This window comes from Hyperolius riggenbachi, chromosome 1 (assembly GCF_040937935.1).
Source record: "Hyperolius riggenbachi isolate aHypRig1 chromosome 1, aHypRig1.pri, whole genome shotgun sequence".
NCBI lineage: Eukaryota > Metazoa > Chordata > Amphibia > Anura > Hyperoliidae > Hyperolius > Hyperolius riggenbachi.
The window spans coordinates 150,535,085-150,560,283 of NC_090646.1; the positions used below are offsets into that span (position 1 = coordinate 150,535,085).

The window sequence follows — 25,199 nt, forward strand, 5'->3', positions numbered from 1 at the left end:
CAACGGCATTCTTCAAGCTTCGGGTTATTTTGCTGACCACGTGCTCATGCAACTCAGGCACTGCAGAGCGCGCAAAGTGGTAGCGGCTGGGAACCACGTAACGTGGGATGGCCACTGACATCATGCCCTTGAAGCTGTTTGTCTCCACCACTCGATATGGCAGCATTTCGCAGGCCAGAAGCTTGGCTATGCTGGCTGTTACTGCCACGGCCCGGGGGTCATTTGCTGGCAATTTTCTCTTGCGCTCAAACATCTCCGACACAGACAACTGAACCGTAGCGCTGCACACGGAAGGGCTGTTGGTTGTTGTGTTTGATGAACACTGGGAGACCTCAAGAGCACTACTCCGGAAAGTGACAGTGTCAGCGTCGTCTGATGTTTGTGAATGTTGTGAACCACGCAATGGCTGGGCTACTGCTGCTGCTGAGGCGGGTCTGGTGGTGAGTCTGGTGAACCCAAGGGAGGCAGTGTTGCTGGTACCCTGTCCTGCCGCGTTTGCCCACAGAGTGGGATGTTTGGATAGCATGTGGCGGCTCATGCTGGTGGTGGAGAGGTTGTTAATACTTTTCCCCCTGCTCAGGCGAGTCTTGCACACCTTGCAAATCGCCATGGTAACATCCTCAGTGCAGTCTTCAAAGAAAGCCCAGACTTTGGAGCACCTGCCTCCTTGCTGGCGATTTCTGTTTCCTCCTCTTTTGCCTCTCACTCTAACTTCCACGCTTGTGGTGCCTGAAATTGCGCGCCGCCTACCTTGTGGCACAAGGCGAACTCGTGCAGCAGTGGGTTCTTCAACAGACTCATCTGTGCTGCTGCTACGACGGCGATGTTCTCGTTCACAAATAAAATCTGGGTCTCTGTCCACATTGTCCATACCCTCCTCTTCCATCTCCTCAAACTCGTCATATGTCATTGTGGGGGGCCGCCGCCGTGGAGTAGAGCTTCCCAGAACAACCTCTGCGCAGCTCACTCCAACGTCGTCTTCCAGATCTTGTCGGCCGACCTCCTGCAATTGCAACCCCTCCTGCCCAACTTGCTCTGGGATTTGGGTTTCCGAGTCCTCCTCGGACTCGCCTTGTATTTCAGTGCGCGGTGCATTTCCCACAGTTAATGGTTGTGAATCCAGGCACAACATTTCTGGCTGTTCCTCCATTGACCTTTCATAGGTGGAAGTTTGTTGGGCTGGGAATAGCTCCTGCGAATACCCCATTGTGTCCTGAGGTAATTCATAGGACTGGTTATCTGGCAGTTGTGTGCGTGGTGTCGCTGCCGGTTGTGTCAGCTTTGTGCCCACTGGCTCCTTGTAACTGGCTGAGGACTCGGACCTCGTGCGTGATGTGCTGGTGCTGCTTAACCCACTGCTGGACGCTTGAGAGGTCATCCAAGTAATTATCTGGTCCTGTTCTTTTGGATTTGTGAGGGTTGTTGTCCTGGACAACATGGGCGGTATTGAGTGGGTTTTCTTGGGTGCTCCCCTGTGGCCTGTACGTGAACCGTCAGGGGAAACACCTCTTCCCTTGCCCCTTCCTCTTTCACCGGATTTCTTCCTCATTTCACTTATCCTTACAGTACACGCTGACTGGCAGCAGTACAGTGGCAGCACAGAAATGCTATACAGTACCACTATTCCCAGCAGCGACACAGAGCACAATGCTATACAGAGGCGGGTGAGCGGTGTACTACTGTTCCCAGGCCCAGCAGACAAAGAGTGGAAGTAAACACAATGCTATATAGTCTGGCTGAGCGGTGTACACAGAGTGGCAGTACACACAATGCTATATAGTCTGGCTAAGCCGTGTACACAGAGTGTCAGAAAACACAATGCTATATATAGCGTGGCTGAGCGAGGTGCACAGTGGCAGTACACACAATGCTACTAGTCAGGCTAAGCCGTGTACACAGAGTGTCAGAAAACACAATGCTATATATAGCGTGGCTGAGCGAGGTGCACAGTGGCAGTACACACAATGCTTTATAGTCAGGCTGAGCCGTGTACACAGAGTGTCAGTAAACAATGGTATATAGTCTGGCTGAGCGGTGTACACAGAGTGTCAGTAAACAATGGTATATAGTCTGGCTGAGCGGTGTACACAGAGTGTCAGTAAACAACGGTATATAGTCTGGCTGAGCGGTGTACACAGAGTGGCAGTAAACACAATGCTATATATAGCGTGGCTGAGCAAGGTGCACAGTGGCAGTACACACAATGCTATATATAGCGTGGCTGAGCGAGGTGCACAGTGGCAGTACACACAATGCTATATATAGCGTGGCTGAGCGAGGTGCACAGTGGCAGTACACACAATGCTATATTAGTCAGGCTAAGCCGTGTACACAGAGTGTCAGAAAACACAATGCTATATATATAGCGTGGCTGAGCGAGGTGCACAGTGGCAGTACACACAATGCTATATATAGCGTGGCTGAGCGAGGTGCACAGTGGCAGTACACACAATGCTATATATAGCGTGGCTGAGCGAGGTGCACAGTGGCAGTACACACAATGCTATATATAGCGTGGCTGAGCGAGGTGCACAGTGGCAGTACACACAATGCTATATTAGTCAGGCTAAGCCGTGTACACAGAGTGTCAGAAAACACAATGCTATATATATAGCGTGGCTGAGCGAGGTGCACAGTGGCAGTACACACAATGCTATATATAGCGTGGCTGAGCGAGGTGCACAGTGGCAGTACACACAATGCTATATATAGCGTGGCTGAGCGAGGTGCACAGTGGCAGTACACACAATGCTATATATAGCGTGGCTGAGCGAGGTGCACAGTGGCAGTACACACAATGCTATATTAGTCAGGCTAAGCCGTGTACACAGAGTGTCAGAAAACACAATGCTATATATATAGCGTGGCTGAGCGAGGTGCACAGTGGCAGTACACACAATGCTATATATAGCGTGGCTGAGCGAGGTGCACAGTGGCAGTACACACAATGCTATATTAGTCAGGCTAAGCCGTGTACACAGAGTGTCAGAAAACACAATGCTATATATATAGCGTGGCTAAGCGAGGTGCACAGTGGCAGTACACACAATGCTATATATAGCGTGGCTGAGCGAGGTGCACAGTGGCAGTACACACAATGCTATATATAGCGTGGCTGAGCGAGGTGCACAGTGGCAGTACACACAATGCTATATTAGTCAGGCTAAGCCGTGTACACAGAGTGTCAGAAAACACAATGCTATATATATAGCGTGGCTGAGCGAGGTACACAGTGGCAGTACACACAATGCTATATATAGCGTGGCTGAGCGAGGTGCACAGTGGCAGTACACACAATGCTATATATAGCGTGGCTGAGCGAGGTGCACAGTGGCAGTACACACAATGCTATATATAGCGTGGCTGAGCGAGGTGCACAGTGGCAGTACACACAATGCTATATTAGTCAGGCTAAGCTGCTGGATTTACATCACTGGTCACCTGGACATTATAACGTAACACATCCATAAAATAGCAAATAAAATGTCATACTCCAAACTGCATATCTGACAGGGACAGTTAATCGCAAATACAGGACCATTGACAACATTGCGAATAAACAAGTAAGTACTGCTATTTCACAACCTGACACACGTTTTGCAAGGCAACAACTTCCTCAAAAGGAAAGTGCATTAGTTAGATAATGTGCTTGTCACACAGTCTCAGTAATCAAAACAGAGCCAAATCATTTGTAACCATACAAAACAGGTCTACTGGCAAGACAGAGTAGTCAGATAATGCCTGTGAAGACCCAATGAATAGAAAAACTTTTCTATATCAAAGTCATTTAATGTTCTCTTAAATACTATAAGAAACTACACCATGCTATTTTTTTCTTTTAATTACCACAAGATCACCGCAGCTGCGAGATGCTTTCTGTGAGATTTTGGTGACAAAACATTGTTTAATTTTCACCAGCTGTGCCCAACCATAGACTTCAACTGACTTTAAGGCTGCATTTCCACTTGTGCGGTGGGAATCGTCGGGCATCGCAAGCAGTCGTCGCATCGCAGGCGGATGCAAATTTTGCATGCGGGTCTATGCGAAGTTTCATGCGAATTCGCATGGATGACGATGTATGCGAATTTAACCATGGCAGTGCTGGTGTGATTTTCCATTGTTTCTATGCGAATTTGCATGAAAATTTGCATAACCACACCGCATGCAAATTTCCTATTAAATACATTGTATGCGATTCGCATAGCGGTATGCGAATTCTGATGGCTCTGCCGTGCGAATTATTTCTGCACAGAAAAACACAAAGGAATCCTGACAAGTGGAAACAGTCCCATTCACTTGTATTGCTATGCGAATTCGCAATAGTGGAAATGGGCCCTATCCTGATCACCAGCGATCAGTACACTGTATCCCTATGGAGCCATACTCAGAGCAGCACTTGTGATTTGTAGAATGTAGCATTTTTGAAGCGCTCTAGATGCAATTCACTGGCACATTGCAATACAAAACAGCAAGCGCTTATCGATTGCACTCTGTGATCACAAGTGTGAAACGGCCGTAAAGAGCCCCACACATAATTATACATGCATAACTGCACAGGCTGTTTGACTGTTTTTCTCACTTTCTTTAAGAGTGTTGTGTCACAGATGATTCCAGAACAGAATCTGCAATGTTTGGGACACATTTTCTTGAACATAAACAGCTATCATAATAATTACGTGACCACAGCCAAGGAAAAGTGAAAGCATCTTCAAAACAAGAAGAAAGCATCTTCATCATCAAAACAAAAAGGATTTTTATAGTGCTATATATTTTTTACAAGGCACACTACAGTCACAGTATATGTACAGTATGACTATAGACAAGGAACTCCTGCCTGTTGCATGCATGATATTTGGGCACTGCAGGATTTGAGCACCAGATATCAGGTGGCAAATTAAATCATACTGTCCTATATAGTTTTCATGGATGGACCTAAAATATCATTCACCAAAATAAACTGCTTTGATTTATATCCCCTTCAAGAGACACTGAAGCGAAAAAAAAATATGATATTATGATTTGTATGTGTAGTACAGCTAAGAAATAAAACATTAAGATCAGATACATCAGTCTAATTGTTTCCAGTACAGGAAGAGTTGAGAAACTCCAGTTGTTATCTCTATGCAAACAAGCCATTAAGCTCTCCGACTAAGTTAGTCGTGGAGAGGGCTGTTATCTGACTTTTATTATCTCAACTGTAAGTGAACTGTTTACTTTTTCTCTGCTAGAGGAGAGGTCATTACTTCACAGACTGCTCTGAAAGAATCGTTTTGAATGCTGAGTGTTTTGTAATATGCACATATTATAGAATAATGCAATGTTAGAAAAAACACTATTTACCTGAAAATAAAAGTGTGAGAATATTTTCTTTGCTGCTAATCTTCTAGAAATTATTCATAGTACACAACCAATTCATTATATCATTTTTTTTTTTTCGCTTCAGTGTCTCTTTCAGGTGTGCTAATAATTGTAAGTATATTCTCAAAAGCAAAACCTATCCATCATACTGAAGATGACTCTATTGTCACTGGAGTTATCATTCATGTGTCTGTTGATAAACCAATCATTGAACTAATTACTTTAACCATTTTCTATTCCATTCAGTCACACTCATAATGAGAACAATTCACTAGTACCATTTACATAAGGCAAAACTTTCGCATTTATGCTTATACGTAATTACGGTTTTGTAAATTCAATTGATTTCGTATAGGGATTCGTAATTTTTCCTAAAATTTCGCGTAATTTTGTGCTGACTTGGCAGTGAATAGCAAAGCCCCCATACATGATAGTGACACCAAAAATGTTGATTGATATATTTATACATATGTTAAGGAGAATAGTGGGTACAAGGCAAAAAAATAATCTTCCAAAAAGACATTGTAGTTTTTGAGAAAAAAACAGAATTGCTACATATGTTAAGGAGAATATTGAGTACAAGTCAAAAATTTTTTTTACAAAAATACCATGTACGTTTTGAGAAATTCGATTTTAAAAATGCAAAGAAAAAATGGTTTTTAAACAAAAAAAAAAATAACAGTTTAAAAGCCATTTTTCTTTGCATATTTAACCAGTTCGGCCTATCTGGACGAACTTCCTCGTCCAGATAGGCACTGCTGCTGCCGCCGCCTCGTGCGCGCGATCGGGCGCGCCCCCGCGCGTGCTCCCGCTGCCCGCCGCTAGCCCCCCGATCAGTGAATGGGAATATAATTCCCATTCACCGATCTATCTTCCCCGCAGAAATACCGACGCTTTCTCTCCAGAGAGCGCGGTATTTCTGCCCCCAGGAAACATTTCCCCTGCTTTAAAGTTCCTAGATGCGAAATCGTTCGCATCTAGGATTTTTTTCACTGTGGCCATCTTGTGGCCGAATAGTAAACTGCACCACAATTCATTTTTAATAATAAAAAAAAAATATTTTACATTTAAAATTAACAGTTTCCCTCCCACACCAAAAATTACCCACATACACTTTTTTTATTTAAAATAAAAATAAAAAATACAATTAAAAAAAAAAAAAAAACAACATTAATAGTTACCCAAGGGTCTGAACTTTTTAAATATGCATGTCAAGAGAATATGTTATTATATTATTTAAAATTATAAGCTTATAAATAGTGATGGACGCAAATTGAAAAAATGCACCTTTATTTCTAAATGAAATATCGGCACCATAAATTGTGATAGGGACATCGTTTAAATGGTGTAATAAGCGGGACAGATGGGCAAATAAAATACATGAGTTTTAATTACGCTAGCGTATATTAATTTCAAACTATAATGGCCAAAAACTGAGAAATAATGAATTTTTTTCATTTCTTTCTTAATCTTCCTGTTAAAATAGATTTAGAAAAAAATAATTCTTAGCAAAATGTAGCACCCAAAGAAAGCCTAATTAGTGGCGGAAAAAACAAGATATAGATCAATTCATTGTGATAAGTAGCAATAAAGTTATAGGCGAATGAATGGGAGGTGAACGTTGCTCGGATGCATGAGATTTTCGGACTGCGGTGCTGAACCGGTTAAAATCAATTTTCTCAAAAAGTACATGGTATTTTTGTAAAAAAAAATTTAGACTTGTACTCAATATTCTCCTTAACATATGTAGCAATTCTGATAGCAGTAGCATGTATGGGGGCTTTGCTATTAATCGGCACAAAATGATGTGAAATTGCGCAAAAATTATGCAAAATTATGAAATATTACTATTACATAGAAAATTCATTACGATTTTCCCTGAAATTTCGCATTACAATTACGATGCACAAATCCGAATTTCAATGCAAAATTTTGCATATGCGAAATTTCAGCCCACCACTGAATCCATTTACTCCCTAGTGCCAATAACGGCATATCTGGCATCAACCACAAGAGAGCAGTCACATGAGAGCATGCCACACCTGCTATAGTCTACAGCATCTTTAAGGACTTACCATTTTGAACATCCAAAACATGGTGTTTGTCCAAAGTCCAGCCACCCATGTTTGAGGCATCCAGTTCATAGCCTTGCAGAATTGCTGTCCTCTTCTCCCAGAGTGTCAGGTCAAGACAGGATTCATATTCATACCCAACAGATACTGCAACAAAAAGTAGCAGTGAGCTTCAGCCACATAAATAACAAAATGAAAAGAATGTTCAACAGAGCTTAACTGAGGATTTTTCATCATAAAGCACATATCATAATTTGATGAGTTATTATTAAAACAGTAACACAGAGCACATAGTCTGAATTTACACATGTACATGAATACATTTTACGAGGGAGGTCATTTGGGTGCCACACTGCACCTAGTAATTTGGGTGCCACCATACCGTTGACCGCATTGTGGCTATGGTGACATCCAGTGGATCATTTTGGTGGTGGACTTATAGCAAGTAGGAGGTAATGTGCAAGAAAAGATGGGGGCCCTTATTCAATTCTCTTTTTCTCCTAAGAGACAATTTTTCATTTTCTGTTTAAACATTTTCAACACTCTGCAATTGAAAAAGTACCAAAAAGTAGGTGAAAAAGTATTGTCAAAATTATTCTGGGTATTTTCTTGTCTGTGGGTGGCTTTAAATGCATTTTATTAATAAGATGTGAAAATATCCCCTAGGAGAAAACTTAGTAGAAAAAGTCAGTTGAATAATAGCCAGGTATTGTTAGGCGTAGGGTGGGGGGAGGGAGGTTAATGTCATGAAAAGTTAGGAGCAGGGTTAGTGTTAGGAATAGGTAGAGGGTGTGTTAGTGTTACAACTAGGTTAGGTAAAGTGTGCTAGTAGAATGTTGGCAGTATTACCAATATTCTATAAGCGCCTTCACCCAGCGCCCGATTTTCCCCGCGACATTTGTTCAATTATTCTTAATTCTATACCTCAGAGTAATAAGCTAAGTTTCATCACCCTTATGTGGTAGAACTGAGAAAGCATATTTATTTTTGGATGTGAACGATTACTTTTGCATTACTTTTAATTTCAGATTTCAGCCAAACTATTAACCAGATTGATTCCTCGACTGAGAATGATACAGTAAGAGAGCCTCTATATATTGGAACTATGGAGTCTACAGTAGTAGTCATGCTGCTGCTCAATTGTGGGAGTTGGGGTGGTGGCAGGGCTGGATTTCTGGAAAGGCCACAAAGGCCCAGGCCTTGGGTGGCTGCAGCCCCAGGGGGCACCTGGACCTGAAATAGGGGTTGCTACCAGGGATGCTTGGATACCCCCAATCACGTATTCGAGTGGTCACGAATTCGACTCCGCCCACTTATGAATTGACTTGTGATCACAATCACGAATAGAAACACATATCTGACTCGAGCGCGGTTTTGAGTCAAATAACTGCATGTAATCATGAATCACGAGTCATGATTCGCGATTCAAAATCTGCAGACTTTAACAGTTAATAGCAAAGCCTCCTTACATGCGTGAAACACCAAATTTGCCCAATATGTTAAGAAGAAAGGTGGGAACAAGAAGACATTTTTTTTTCAAAAAGATCTTATAGTTTTTGAGAAAATCGATTTTAAGGTTTCAAATAAAAAAAGTATACATTGAAATGCGGTAAATACAATAACTGTCATTTACGCATTTAAATGTATACTTTTTTTTCTTTGAAACTTTAAAACAGTGTTTCTAGCATGTAAGGGGGCTTTGCTATTAACCGCTAAAGTCTGAGGGTTTTTAATCATGAATACCATCTAGTGATCACAAGTAACTCGTTATCACGGGTCGGGTAACAAGTGCAATCATGAGTGCATTCGTGATTGGCATTCATGATCGAGAGCCGATCACAAATGCCAATTACGACCTCGTGATCGCAAAAAATGGCATATGATCACCAGTGGTTGCTACATATGAAAGAAAAGGCTGCAAATGGAGAACACCACATGAAAAAGGGAAGCTGCCGCCCAAGGGAGTGGTACATAAAAGAAAGGGGATGCAGCACATATATGTTACACATGAAAGAGCGGGACAATAGGGAGCAGTCCTCAAAGAAACAGGATCCAGTTAGTCAATAATTTTAGGAGCCCAGAGCTCTCCCAGTTGAGCACTGTATATGGGCCTCAAACTTAAAGGGACACTGTAGGGGGGTCGGGGGAAAATGAGTTGAACTTACCCGGGGCTTCTAATGGTCCCCCGCAGACATCCTGTGCCCGCGCAGCCACTCACCGATGCTCCGGCCCCGCCTCTGGTTCACTTCTGGAATTTCAGACTTTAAAGTCTGAAAACCACTGCGCCTGCGTTGCTGTGTCCTCGATCCTGCTGATGTCACCAGGAGCGTACTACGCAGGCCTAGTATGGTCTGTGTCTGTGCAGTACGCTCCTGGTGACATCAGCGGGATCGAGGACACGGCAACGCAGGCGCAGTGGTTTTCAGACTTTAAAGTGAACCGGAGGCGGGGCCGGAGCATCGGTGAGTGGCTGTGCAGGCACAGGATGTCTGTAGGGAGCCCCGGGTAAGTACAACTCATTTTCCCCCGACCCCCTACAGTATCCCTTGAGGCAGGGGACACACTTGACTGTTTTCGTGCGCGTTTTCTGCACAGAAACTGAGAACTCATGTTATTCAATGAGCTAGTCCACACTTAAGATGTTGTTCGCGCGCAGAAAAAAAACTGACATTCTGCATCATGACTCTGCACATTTTGTCAGTTTTCTCTATCAATTACATCAGCTGCTGTGAAAAAACGTGCGCGTTTTCCTGCATAGAAACACACTTGATGTGCAGAAAAAGTATGCAGAAAAACGCGCGCAGAAAACTGAAAGACAAGTGTGTTCCCTGCCGAAAGCTTCAAGCTTAAACAACAACAGAGAACCAAAGCTTAAAGAGTCCTCAATGATCCTTGAAAAATCTATAATGCTTTATTGGTCACAAAAATCACAGTAATCAAAAAATTAAAAGCTATTAAAACCTCGAAGTCCCTAGGGCGCCCCCACACCTCCTCAGCCATACTACCAGTTACATAGATCAGTCACTGAAGTCTCACACCACTACAGCACAATACATCAAAATATTGACTCAGATGGCATTATTGCAAACTGGCCACTTGAATGCTCTACATAGCCCGGACAGATAATACAGCTGGCTAATAGCTAGAGCGCACATGAACTCATTACATATTCATAAATAGATTAGGCTTGTTCCTAGAGTCCCAGGTATGGTTAAAGCCAATATTATCACAGAATCCACCTTCAGTAGATCTCAGGCATATCGCACAGTTCCTCAGTACTGCTTAAGCAAAAGCAACAGACAAAGTCCAATAGGCAAGCTTGCAGGCAATAAGGATGTCAGCAATAGCGGAGTCCGCATCTATGCAAAAAGAGCCCAGACACTTCTGACGTTACGTAGCAACAGTGAGACAGGCACAGGTTACCCTTAAAGTCCGCTAGCCTGTGGGTCCCCCACACTCCGCAGCAGGCGCGGGCTCCACACGGAAACTCCAAGTGCTCTGTTACTTACAAGTGCTGTAGCAGTTTATAGAAACAGCAGGCATGATATGGGCTGGCTTCACGCGCGATCAACCCGCTCTATATCCACTAGTCGTCAGCGTGACAGCGGGGATCCACCGTGCAGTGTAGTTGAGGAGATAGTTGAGGCCAGCCTCCTGAGACTCCTCCCACTTACATGTTTCGCCCAATTGGGCTTCCTCAGAGTGACGTCAGGGGGGGGGGGGACAACACATGAAAATGGGAAGCTGATGCCCAAGGGAGTGGTACATAAAAGAAAGGGGATGCAGCACACATATATGTTACATATGAAAGAGCTACACATGGAATGGGAGGGGCGCTGCCGTATGTGAAAGGGGGGCACCAACATACTTGGCCTAGGGACAGAAAAAGTATAAATCCAGCCTTGGGTGGTGGTTGTGTGGAGATATTTGTTAGTCCACATTCCCGCAGAGGGACAGGTGATGTATGGCAGCTTGACCATGCCTCTCCCTCCCCTCATAGGAGGCAGTGCAACATAGGCACTCAGATTTTGGAGAAGCTACGATACTTAAAGGGTTTTTAGAGTCCTAGTATATCGCTGCTAGTCTAGTTAGGAGGGAGAAGAGGAAGCCATCAAATGAATACAATGTTTGGCTGGATAGGCAATTCACCTCACACATATCAGAACATATCAATTGTGACTTCTCCTAAAGTTTGGAGCTGTCGTACAGCATGAGCTGGCAGATCATTCGTAGACCTGCTTATTATCCAAACTTGCACATTACATTTTAATATCTTTTGTTTTGAGATAATGGCATACACTATAATTAACAAAATCTACAGGTGTGAATCGCTGCTAGCTTGTAAACACATTCTGTATTATGATTTAGCCAGTAAAACACCCATGACAGCTGAAATCACAGATAATATTCTGTACAGACACCTTGAGTTTTGTAACACCTTATGTGATGAATTGCAGCTACCCTGCAGTGTTTTTACATATTTTCCCTGGTTACAGCATGTCAAGAGCTGAGCGAGGCTCATCAACGCTCACTCCCGCTGCTTCTGCCTGGATTATCTCTATGGCTCCAGGACACAGCTTCTTTTTCGCCTCTCACCTCGGTCTTTTGGGACGGCGGTTTGTTCCTAATGGCATGAGCTGTAATCATCATTTTGTTAGCTTGCCTCTATCTGTTTATTCACAGCATTATTTACATAAGGGTTTATCAGCTCTTCTCACCCATAGAGTGCTTTGTGCATCTGCAATGAGTCTAGTATTCCTCTAATAGTCTTCCTGCATCATTTACTACAGAGATATAAGAGAATGACTGGCGCAGATGGCAGGTAGTCAGTGTCATGGTGCTCCTCTACTGCCATATGGTAGCTACAACTTTGGCACCTGGAAAGGTAGGGATCACTGGTCTAGCAGGTATAGGAGGAAAACGCTTGGCATTTGTAGAAAGGACGTGGACACTGGTAAAACCCCACTGTTTTATTGTGTTCCTGCATTTTATATTAAGTATTCAGGTAAATCCTATTTGTGTGCTTTAGCCAGCTGCTGTAATAATGGTCTTGTGTTAAAGTGGACCCAAATCAAAAATACAAGATTTCAGAAATAAAATCTATTTTCTAAATTATAATAATAAATAGCAGCCTTTTTTCAGCTGCATGATGACAAATATAAAATATTTTACATTTATTGGAGAAACCCCTCCCTTCCTTACAAATTGCCAGGACAGGATCCGGCAAACTGGTGGAGTAGATGGTGTCCAGCAAAGGAGGAATTACTAATGGCTGCCACCTATATAACCCTAGTTATGAAAAGAGAAGGGTGAAAAGCAGTCACTGAAATGCTCATAGGCTTGAAGGAGAGTTTATTGATCTTTGTATGTGTCAGTGTTGTTCAACTAAATATTTTGAATTAAAAAAATGTTTAGTTTGATTCCGCTTTAACTTAATGGTTGGAATGGTTGACTTAAAGGACCACTTTCAAAAACATTTAAAATACATATACGATGTACATTTGGCCCAGAGGAAATTGGTCTATAAATTACTTTTTTCCTATGAACAAGTACCTGTTTGTGTTCAGGGAGAGTGCCGCAGTAGAGAGAGTTGATTTACCCGTGGGACCGCATCTTGCTGTAGCGCTTCACAATATAATTTATATTCCTGATACTTCCTGCTTCACAAAAGTTCGGGCTTTAAAACAGGAAGTGTAAGTAAAATGGAGCATAGTGTGGAGCACCATGTCAAGAGGCAGTGGTACAGGTACATTAACTCTCTTTGTTGTGGCCCCCTCTTTGATCATGAACAAGTACAGTTTTACTTCTTGCAAAGCTGTGGTCTCTTATCTTTAAACTTACAGTAATTTATCCCTTTCCTGGGCATGGTTTAAAAAGGAATACATGCTTTATTACACCCTGAGCAGGGAAGTAAAGGGCAGAAAGATGATAATGCTTCTGAGTTGCAGTGCTGGCAACAAAGAGGTAAGTGGGGTCAGATGATCTGATCTGTGTAGGGAAAGAATCTCTCACTCTCCTGTTAGTAAGAGAGACCAGTATGGCTGCCCCTAGTCTGCAGGAGCTGAAAAAGTCTATTTAATTTGGCATTTGCAAACCTTATCTAGGGTAACAGGTTATTACACATTATTTGGCCCAATTCACATTGGTAGTTAAAACAGTCCATTTGGAAGACCGCACCAAGACGGATCCTAACAGATGTGTTTTATTGATCAGTTTGTGATACATCCATTTTGAGCCGGACCTTCGATTTCCTTTTGTTGGATAATTGTATCAATTGTTAATTTGTAACTTTGTCCATATACACTTGTTAAGGGTCTAAAACATAGAACAGGACACAAAAAATTGCATCTATAATTAATATAACATTGCGATGTCAGCTCCGTTGATAGCTGAAATGTCACAATACGAACATACAAATTTAGCTCTGAGTAAAGATGATCTGTCGGCAATCAGTCTGACTGATTGATTAGCAGTGTTTTTGGTAAATTACATGTGATGATATGTTATTCAGAGCACTGATGGCAGAGTAAGTTAGCAGTTAAACACCAGTGTGTGAGACTTCATGACACTGAATTGTGGAACATCAAATTAAGTGTCACTGAAATATTTAAACTGCTATTTAAGGGAAGATCAATGTGTACGCAGTATCTAGTTTTTTCTTTTCTCATGGTAATAAATCAACCACTGCCTGTCATGAGTTCCTAAAATGAACATCACTTCATAAATATAACAGAACTACGTACCAACTGCTTCAGACAAACCGTAGACCTTCTGGTTATAGGCGTCTGTTTTGTCCCATATGAAGGTGTATGACAGGTTAGGGGATGCAGGAAACCACTTCTGGAAGAGACGCCCAACTACTGCCACCATGAGATGCACCTTCATCAGATTGAACGGTATGACAGAGTGAGTCATTGTAATTTTCAGAACAGATTTATATCCAGCAGCTCTGGAACTCAAATAGGATAATTTCAAATCAGTTCCTGGAATGGTTGTCTCTTCGTGAAGCACCTAGGATCAAAACAGTTGAAACACAATTATTAATAAACTTGTCATGCTGTGCTGAAATTGCTGTTAAATCATTGGAACATAAAAGCTTTCATTAAAGAACAAAAGAATTTATCTGACTGGTTTGTATTTTCACGCTGGTGATACTTTCCATAGCTATTCTGTTCATCAGATCTCTAAGCTAAACTAGATGAGGAAGGACGCAAGATTGTGTACAGAACGCTACAGTGGTTTTACATAAGCTTACAAGACATACTAACAATTCTTTTATTTTTACATTTAACTCTTGGCAAGGGCTATATTTTAAAGGATAATAGAGCTGACAAATTTTTTAAAAAAACTGGGGAACAGGCATGTATAGGAAGCAGTCCTCATGCCCACTTCTCCCCCTGTTCTACTCTATTTCCCTCTGTTTTCATGTAAACACCGGCCTCGGCTACTTTCTGGTCAGCAAGTCCGGCAGTAGTGGGCAGGCGCTGGCCTGGTGGTGCACATCCTTGATCGCATGCCTGCGGCCAGGAGTTTTCTAAGCGTCTGCACGGGCGGCATCACAACTATGTCATGCACATGCACAAAATGCTCTAGACTACACTGCCAGGCCATCGCCTATACACTAATGCCCAACTCGTTGACCCAGGAAGTAGTTGAGGCGAGTGTTTAAGTAAGAACGGATGGGGACGGAGGAGAACAGGTAGTGGTGGGCATGAGGACTGCTTCCTATACATGCCTGCTCCCCCATTTTTTTTAAATATTTGGCAGCTCTAGTATCCTTTAAGAGACTTGCTATCTTTTGCATGACTTCAAATACTATCCGCAGCAGGATCATCCATATATTTGTGTCTTGTAAATTGAGTAAATCCTATCAGTTCATATAGCTGTGGTCTAATGTCCCTATAGTCAACACTTTCTATGGTCTGTTTGGGTAGATGTTGGAGGCAAAGTACATGATACCATATGATGTTTTGGATTGCTGGTGAAAAAATAATATAAACATAGGGAAAATATATACATACTAAGACAATGATCACTGATTTTGGTTTGAGAAGTTTTTGTTCACACCATTCTAACACTAAACTAGCCTAACTCCTGAGACTTTCCCCAACCCTATTCTGCTTACATACACTGCCCAAAGCTAAATTTAGGTCTTTACTATGTTCTCTCCATCTATAACTCTAGCCTTAATTCTTTCTCGTTGAATGCCTAACACTGGGGCAAATTTATGAAAAGCAGTGCAAGAAGTATTGGTGCAAATCTAATGTAAAGCAGGTGCAGACCTAGAGTATCAATCAGAGTGACCAATCAGAGTTCTTGATCTGGACATCTGTTCCACTTTTGCATCAGTGGGGTATTTTTACACAAGGCCCCCTTAGAACACAACAGAATCCTGGAGTAAGTACATACATACCATATGAAACTTTTTTGTTGTTGTTGCTATTATTTCATTATTTGGAACAAGTTGTAGTAATAATGAATGAGATATTTAGTCATTTAATTACACCAAGAGTAAGATGCTATGCTGTACTTCCAAACTTATTGCTAAACTATTTTCTTTTAAATATGTTTCATGCCGGTACATATTTCAATAGGTTGTTTTATTTTCATACTGTGTTCTATACTATATGTATGTCATGCTGTATGTGTGAATTTAAGACAAGGGGTACTGAACAATGACTGTTACAATAGTGGAGAGAAGTTGATTCATTGCTGTATTCCATACCTCCTGCTACTAGTAAAACACTGCCAACAAAACCCCCAAAACTAGCAATTAAAAATGTGTTATTAACATTTTCACATTGAATACAACGGTTTCTATTTTCAATGCTGGCTAGCTGGAAAACAAACTTTAGCTCTGCTTTAATCTAATAGATTTTACTAATTGGTCTAGGAACCAACTGTCCACTATAGCTTATTGCACTTAAAACATCATCGTTGCTATAGGAACTTACTGAATAAGCCAGCATGCCTGTAAAACAATTAACTCAACAGGCAACTAACAGTACTGGAAAAACTACTAACAAATGTCTATTTTACCGATGCAAATGTAATTAAAATGAAAAGTCAAATGTGCTTAAAGAAACCCAGTTTTATTCAAACAAATGGAATCTGAAGACTGTTGTTATGGTTCTAAATAGTGGCCTTGGATCTGTGCAAGACTAAAGAAACTTTTAAACGGAGGCTGATAATTTTGTTTGCTGCAAGACTGAATGGACTAAGCATTGAGTTAGCTTTTTAAATTACTGACTCCCTTTACACCTGTTAGCATCTTCAAACTAATATTCTGTTTTAAGATGCTGAACTTTTTTTAACCTGAGCCGGAAGAACTCGTTGTTCTGCTTACTGAGGTCATGCAGAGCAGCGCAGGGAGTGTTTTATATTTACTGGTACTTATTCTGGGCGGCTGTATCCGCTTCACCTCTTCATCCACCCGTGGCGCTGCACTCCCGGCATCCTCTTCTGACTTCCAATCACATGGAGGAGGAGTAGCCAGTCCAGCATCCAGAACAGGTAGCTACAAGTAGCCTCCCGGCGCTGCTTGGCACACCCAGCTAGGCTGGGTAAGGCATACTTCACCAGCCTCAGGAAATATTTGCCTCTGCAGCCAAATAAAGTTTTACTTTATTTGACAGCTAAAAGTTTAAAGGGAACTCGAGGTGAGAGGGATATGGAGGCTGTCATATTTATTTCCTTTTAAAACTGTTGATTGGCAGTCCTACTGATCTTGTGTCTAATACTTTTAGAAACAGACCCTGAACAAGCATGTAGCAGATCAGGTACTCTGACTGGATTATCCATATACTTGTTCCAGGGTTTTAACAATACATATGCCAGAAGATAAACAGGGCTGTCAGCCAACTGGCATTATTTGCAAGGAAATAAAAATGGCAGCCTCCATATCACTCTAACCTCAGGTTCCCTTTAAAGAATCTACTGTAAGTGCTTGCTCAACCTTACTCTGGATGGTACAAAGAAAGAACAAATAAGTAAATGGTCTGCTTTTGATACACATATAAGTAAAAGTAGCCACACACTTGTAGATGGCCATTTAATGTTCCAAAAAAAAAAAAAAAAAGATCCTTCTCTGTTTGGAATCTGATCAGAGAGGGATTGATTCCTTTCATACATTACACATAGAGTGCCCATAGATTTCAGCACTGTTCAAGGCAGTGCAATGCTGTGTGTGGGCCGTCGATCTATTGCCACTTATTTCTGGAAGATTAAATCACAGTGATAGAATCTACCAGGGATCAAACAGCAAAATCTATAAATGTGTGGCTACCTTAAAGGGAACCCTAGGTGAGAAACATATGGAGGCTGCCATCTTTCTTTTCTTTTCAACAATTGCAGATTGCCTGGCTGTCCTGCTGATCCACTGCCTCTAATACTTTTATTCATAGACCCTGAACAAGCATGCAGATCAGATGTTTATGCATGCTTGTTCCAGTTGTGTGATTCAGACACTGCTGACCAGAATGATCAGCAGGACTTCCAGGCAACTGGAAATACATACGGCAGGCCCTATTCCTCTTTCACCTCAGGTTATTTTTAAAATGATTGCAATCAGGGACGTAACTACAAATGATTCCCCTCCCCCCAGTAAAAACTTTAATAGGGCCCCCAATGTTCACACCCTTTTCCTTCTATACAAGCTGGGGGCCCATCTCACAAAGGTCATAAAACAAATGTGGACATCATAATCAGGGCCTGATTTAAGCCAAGGCCACATAGGCCATGGCCTAGGGCACCACAGGATGAAGGGCCTGGTGGGCAGCAGGCTATACTAGGGGGGAGGGTCAACTGGCTACCTTTACTGGAGGGAGTGGGGTCATCAGGCTATCTATATGGAAGCGGAGGTTCCTCTGGCTTCTTTTACCAGAGGGAAAGGGAACAGGGGTCACCAGGATACCTATATTGGAGGGAGGGGGGGTCATCAGGCTAGCTAAACTGGAGGAGGGGGGGGGGTAATTTGGCTACCTATACGGGGGGGAGGTAATCTGACTGTCTATACTGAAGTGGGGTGGATGCTGTCATTGGCCTTGGGCGGTAAAGAGTACAAATCCAGCCCTGATCATAATCTTCACATCTATAACAAGTGTAGATACAAAAACACCTGATCTGAAGGACTGACCCCTTTATGGGAGGGAGTGAAGTAGTATTTGGGGCCCCTTTACAGGTCTGGGCCCCCATACAGTCGCAGGGGCTGCTCCCCGCTAGTTACGCCCCTACTTGTAGTGTAGAAAAGGTTGTGCATTGAAAGTGTTTTTTTTCTTATTTGCTAAAACTAAAATGATTCTAGCTTTAGCTTTCCAGGATTACTACCTTGTCAGATCAGTGCTGATTCAGATAACCCGACAAAAGAAAAGACTACCAAAAGCTAATCCTTAGCAAGTTTTTCTAATGCAAATATAAAGAGTATCACATTCAATACTCAACTCATTTTTAAGCTATAAGCATACAAAACAAATGAACTAAATCATACCTTTGTTTTTTTTTTTTTTTAAGAGTACCTAAATTATAAATTACAGTTTGCATTAAACCTAATAAGATGCCAAGATATATGTAATCACACTGAATAAAGTGTGATTTTCTCACCCTCAGGGTCCGTATTCCACAAATTTTTTTGAAATCCCGGCCCCCAGTGTTAAATTGGGCCCGGGCAATTTTTTTTTGTTTCCAAACTATAGTGAAAAGGATGCTGAAGGTTTGATGTTATAACTCCACCCCATATCCTGCTCCCAACCCGCAACCACTGTGAAAAGAGATGTGATCTAATCCAGGTAGGCAGACACAACATCTGAAATAGGCATTATAGCAAACATACATGATAAGACAGGTTGCAGCTGTTCTGCTGTTTCTCGTCTCTCATACACACTGTGAAAAGAGATGTAACTTGATCTAGCCAGACAGGGGACAGGGGAGGGAAGGGGCACGAGGCTGGAGGGGAGGACACAATGCTAAGGGTGTACTTGCAAGGCATCAGGATAAGGAGAAAGCTGGAGGTGCTACTACAGATATAAATGTGTGTCTGTTCCATACACAAGAAGGTTCCTAATGTCTTTTAGAAAACATAGGTGTTCCTTCCATTACCAGGTGTTTTGTCCGGCAGTCATTTTGTATGGCCTAGTTAGATGTGAGGCAAAGACCTGGCATGACTCATTCTTGTAAATTATGCCTAATGGTTTTAGCTAACTGAACAACTTTTCTCAACTATAAAGCTGTAGTTTTTGCTTAGCTTCCGAGGCACGTGATATATGAGTCGGCTACATTATCAGGCTCGACTCAGTCACTTATTGCTTTTCTTCCCCTGTTGATGACACATAAAAGGCTCCCACACGTTGCTCGTTCTGTTATCACCGCTCTGTTGCAATAGGTTTGGCTTTTCCAAATGGGAAACTGACAGACATTTTAACTACGGTCTGATGATTGAAGGCTCGTCGCGGCCATTAGTCATGGAGATTTCAGACGTTTACCTACTCAGATCTGGCAACTAAAGCAATCACCTTTATTTCACTGCGAGCCGCAATGACAGGATTACAATCTATAATAAGATTCCTACACAAAGAAAACTAGCATTTATAGTTGCTAAGCCACCAAGCACTGCTCATTTGATATGCATAGCCAAGTGCGGCGAATAAGAATTGGGAGGGTTCCCATGGGAGAGCTTTTAGACATTCCTTTTTATTGGAATATTTTGGCAGGGAGAGTGTGCTTTCCTATGTCATTCTCACATTTTATTACCCAGCATTTTCATTTGTCAGGTTTTCATCTCGCTGTCGGATCTTAAATAAAACAGCTGCCTGTAATCTGCAGATTTCTCCTACGGTTGTCTTAGAAATAATTACACAACCCAATTCCCCCCATCCTCTCTTCTCTACTGGGGAAGAGGAGAAATGAGGAAGATTGATTGAAGGAGAAATTGGGGTCAACCCATAACTGGGATAACAAGCAAAAAATGGATTGTTGTATATTTTCAGAGTGTGGGATTATTGAAAAATGCTAAATCATTACCCAAAGCTCTTGGTGGGACCCGTCCTTGTGTTGCCTCCACATATGAATATACACATTTTTCAGGAAACTTCCTTAGCAGATGCTATAAAGTTCTCTGAAAACAAATGTAGACACGGATATGGGAGTCTCCAGGAACAGAAGGTTTCATGTTTCTGTGGACATTTTAATGGCTGTATGATGTCTCTTTGCAGTTACAACTGCTGAATATTTTACAGAAAGACTATATATTAGCCCAGATCATGCTGAGTGTTAATAATTAAACATTTAAGTGTAATAAAATCCAGTGGGTTTGGCAGGCTATGACCAGGCAGAGGAGAGGTTGGGCCAGGTAGTCATAAAACATAATCTGGTCAAGCTTTTGAGCAGTCACATGGCATGAATAATCTCCGATATCAGTTGTATTGGCTGGAATGGTTATATCTGGTTGTACACTGTGCTAGAAATGATTACTAAAATTACTAAAATAATTACTAAAATCTTCGCCTAATACTCGTAATATTTGACCTTAATGTCTTTTTAAATAAAGTTGTATGATCTCCTCTGAAGCAGATGCATCCAGAAGCTGCCCACTGAAGCAAGGAGCTTTCTACTGAAGAACAAAGTGCTGTGTTTAACTGATTGAATGCTGTTCTGCTACATTTTTTGTGGTAGTAGATTTTATGATGTAAATGATCTTTTAGAGCAAAGAGGAAATGCTGAGTTTCATACCACTTTAACAAGGATCTGAAACAACCATTTGTGTTGTCTTTTCATAAGTTCTCAGTATGCCATAGTACAGGGCAACTACAATAGGACATATAGAAATAAATACCTGCGTCTCAGGAATTATGGGGCTGTCTTCGGGGGATGATCTGAAGAACGTTGACAAAGGAGAGGACACTATGACAGGGTTTGGTCGAACAAAGCCGCTTAGATCACAACTAGGTATGTCATTTTCCTCCTTCTTCATCACCAAGGTGTCCATAACATAAAACACATTCCACGGAATCCAGACAGTGTGATACTGTGTCAGAAATGGAGCCCTTTCAAACATGAGCGTAAGAGAGGCCCCTCCATTCGAAACCAGATCAAACCTGCACGGAATACACAGGGAAAAAAAATGGAGAAAAAGGCCGTGATGAAACGAAACAGCAGAATGTGATGCTAACAAGCTCCGGTTAGCCCCCATGTGTTACAATTCAAATGAAAAGAATCAGTGATGATATCACGCCAGCAGATGCAGAGCTTGTAATAATAGGAAACACTAGGCAGCGAAGCCCAAACAGCTCTGCTGGGTTTAAAAAAAATATTGATTTATTTGCAGTAGACGATAACCTTTATTGTATCAACATGAAAATCAGCCTGAACATGCAGTTTGCAGGCCACAGTGGCCCCACTTCATTCCATCGCATCTGGTAGAGGGCTCCCTGAACCACAAGCATCACAACACGTTCTCTAATTTATTGCTTATCTGCTTATATCATCTTTAGTTCCAGCCTAGAGACATACGAGAGGAAGGCAATGAGGGGCTGCTGTTATACCCAGGATCTAACTAGGTTGCAGATTATGTCTGCAAAGCCAGAGAGAACTGCCAGGGGTAAACAATAACTAGTAGAATGTTGCCTGGGGACAAGTCTTATGGTTATTTATTCTATATCAGCCTGCGCTCTAAATCATATATAGCACAGCCATCCCTAACAATGCTAAATTGAAAACATGTATCAAAATGTGACATGTAATTAACTAAGATCCACAATTGATGCAGTAACAGAAAATGGTAACAAATGTATATTAATACATTTTTTGCTTGATTACTAGGCAATCCTTCATGACTCAGCTGACACCTTTTTAGCGTTATATGTAATAGAGACCTTCCTGAGAATGCTCTTGAAGTCATGAGTTAAACAAATGCAGTGATGTTTATGACACAAACTGTATTGGATACTTAATATTAGCATTAAGCAATCCTTTACAAGCACAGCTAATACTGCAGGTGGTTGTGTGTGGGCTCTGCAGAGCAGGGCTTCACCTAGGTGTGCACAGTGAGCTGGTATCATCACATTGCATGTGTTATGGTGCGGCTTTCCTGTGGTATGTGTGGGCCTTCAGTTATATCTGCTCACTAAGCATTGCATTACCATGAGAATATCACCTGCTGTAAGAAGGTATACATTGATCATCGAAAGGCTAAGAGCAGCATCTGTTTCTGTACCCGCAGTGATTTAACAGATGTGTGTAATAACTCAGCCAACCAATGTTGGCAAATGGCTTGGTGACAAATATCCAGTGCTTCCGAGTTAACAGAGACTGCATTTACCTTAAAGTGAACCAAGCACCATTTTTTTCCTGCAGTTTCTTTTGGTTTCTAATAACTATAGGAGCTGCCATGTTCATCCTCCCCTTCTAGCTGCCCTTATTTATCCAGAGGGAAGGTGTGAAGATAGCATTTGTGACTTCTCTAAACTCATTGAAGCACAATGTCTTATATCCCCACCCCCTGCTGATGAAAGCTTTTGTTTTGTTTAGCGACTTAATGGTCACTTCAGCTTTGCTTTATCACATTGGTTCCAGGATCTGGAGCTACTAGAATTGTGTGCATGCACAGCTCACTGTAGGTACTCTCTGATTACACAGCTTTTCTAGAAAAGTTCTGCTTTTATTACCCGGGTTCAATTAAAAACAAAAGCACTGATTCAAACTCCTCGGCCTGGCAGACATGGAGGAATTCCACTATCTTCTCTAAAGCAGAAGCAAGACTCACGTAGGAGCACAATCTGGAGTCTCAGCACTAAGAATAACAAGGGTTTCATTTCTGCTTGCTACCGTTGCTGCTGTGCTAATTCTGCAATAAAATCTTTGCTGAGCATGAAGGAGCAAAGTCGTAAAATATGGCATTTTCTCTCCTCTTTTATTATGTACACCTCCAGTTATTCATCACTTTATGTACTCACATCCCATCCTGGCGTGTGATTGTATATCCATAGTTGGGGTAATGCAGAAATGACACATTGACTCCAATGAGCGGTGTTCCATCAGCTGTGAGAACCTGGCCTCGGATTACAGATGCAAGGCTACGGAGACAGGGAAAGACAGAGGACACCAGACTTCAGCTTATGTATACACTTGCTTCTAAGAGGTGATTCATGGTTTATTCCCTGCTTCACTACCTCGGGAGGTTCACTGTGAGGTTCCTGCCTCATAAAGCTGCCCAATGGTGAGCACCTCTAGCTGGAGCAGGAAAACACAATAAAATCCTCCTGGTAAAGTAACCTTTTCAAGGATTAACCTTTTATATTCTACCTTCAGAACAGGAGGGACTGATAAAATACATCCTTGCATATAAAGCTTCCCTTTTCTACAGCAGACATTAATTTGCATTTGGAAAAAAAAAAGCAGGAAGTCCTTGAAGCTGCTTGAATATCTTAAAGAAATTGAATGTCTGCATGCCACTTATATGCGCCAATACAGCATGTGAATGTTCTGCTCCACATTATTTGTTCCCATGCTTTTTCTTCCTGTTGTCTTGCTGATAAAAGATCTAGACACGATCTGGACTGGGAAAGGTGCGGGATATTTCTATGTTATTATACATCATGCATTTCTGACAAAGGTGGTAGGAAAATATTTGGTTTTCTGTTAGCAAAGTCTTACAGAAATAGAAACAGGATTCACTGTTTCGGGAACAACAAACTCACAGCAGTGGAATAAAACTGCAGAGAGTCCTAATATGCACCCATACAGCATTTCCTGTGTCTGCCTGGTTGGCCGAAAGCCTGGTTCCTTCAAGCCATGAGGTTCCCTGTATGACCATCCCTATGATCTTCATGTTTTCCCACAATCCTATCCCCAAAATTAAATTTCACTTTACTGGAAGAAACCCCTACTATACAAATGCTTCCATAGCTGTAGTCAGAGGTTATTTTGCAGTCATGCAAGTTGTTGTTTAATAAAGGAATCTTGTAGTGAAGGAAGACCTAAATCATACAAATAACTTTGTTCAGAGACATTGAGAGCTAGAGTACATGGACCTTTCTCTTCAGGTAAACCTGAGGTTGAAATCAGTTCATGTCCCAGCTATATATGTACCAGTAAATGGGAAACAAAAGCTTACCTGCTGTGAACCTGATCTCAACGTGAATGTAAACCGGAGAAAGTGTAGATGTCAACCACAGTTCAACTGCAGCCAACTGCAAATCCAGTAAAGGTTATCTGCAGCTTGACCATTTTGTCTTCATTTAGAGTTACTTGTATAGCTGAGAAACGAACCAATCTCAAACTGAACATAGCCATATACTAAAGGTCTCTGTACACTGGCCCTAAAGCTGCTAAAACTTTCTCTATAGCTATGCACATTTTGCTTAAAGAGAACTTGTACTGAGTAAAATTATTTAAAATAAACACTCGAGGTAACTTCAAAAGAACATTACATAGTTACCTTGCCATCAGTTCCTCTCAGAAGCTCACCATTTTCTTCTGACAATGATCCCTTCCAGTTCTGACAACATTTTGTCAGAACTGAAATATATCAGTTGCTCTCAGTTATTTATCAGTTGCTGTCAGTTACAGCTGAGAGGAGAACTGATGTGTCCATGTTTCTTTATGGCTCAAGTGGAAGATGTTACAGTTTAACTGTGTGCTGACCAGAAAGCTGTTATGGTGTAATGGCCATTTTCAAAATGGAGGACAGAGTATTTATTTGATCACAGTGGACAAACAGGATACAGGAGAGGAAAAAGGAATTGAGGAGTAGACTACATGGGAGGTACGTATGACCTG

General features: G+C 41.7%; 1 protein-coding gene across 20 annotated transcripts in view; it reads right to left on the reverse strand.

The window, feature by feature from the left end:
• TENM3 (teneurin transmembrane protein 3) overlaps positions 1-25,199 on the reverse strand; it is a 1,708,801-nt gene that overhangs the window by 115,909 nt on the left and 1,567,693 nt on the right. For all 20 annotated transcript variants that reach the window (XM_068278748.1, XM_068278756.1, XM_068278759.1 and 17 more), the window contains 4 exons: positions 23,375-23,494; positions 21,256-21,517; positions 14,174-14,441; positions 7,434-7,577 (listed from right to left, as the gene is read on the reverse strand). In XM_068278748.1, the coding sequence (XP_068134849.1) occupies positions 7,434-7,577; positions 14,174-14,441; positions 21,256-21,517; positions 23,375-23,494 (794 nt within the window). The remainder of the gene's footprint in view (positions 1-7,433; positions 7,578-14,173; positions 14,442-21,255; positions 21,518-23,374; positions 23,495-25,199) is intronic.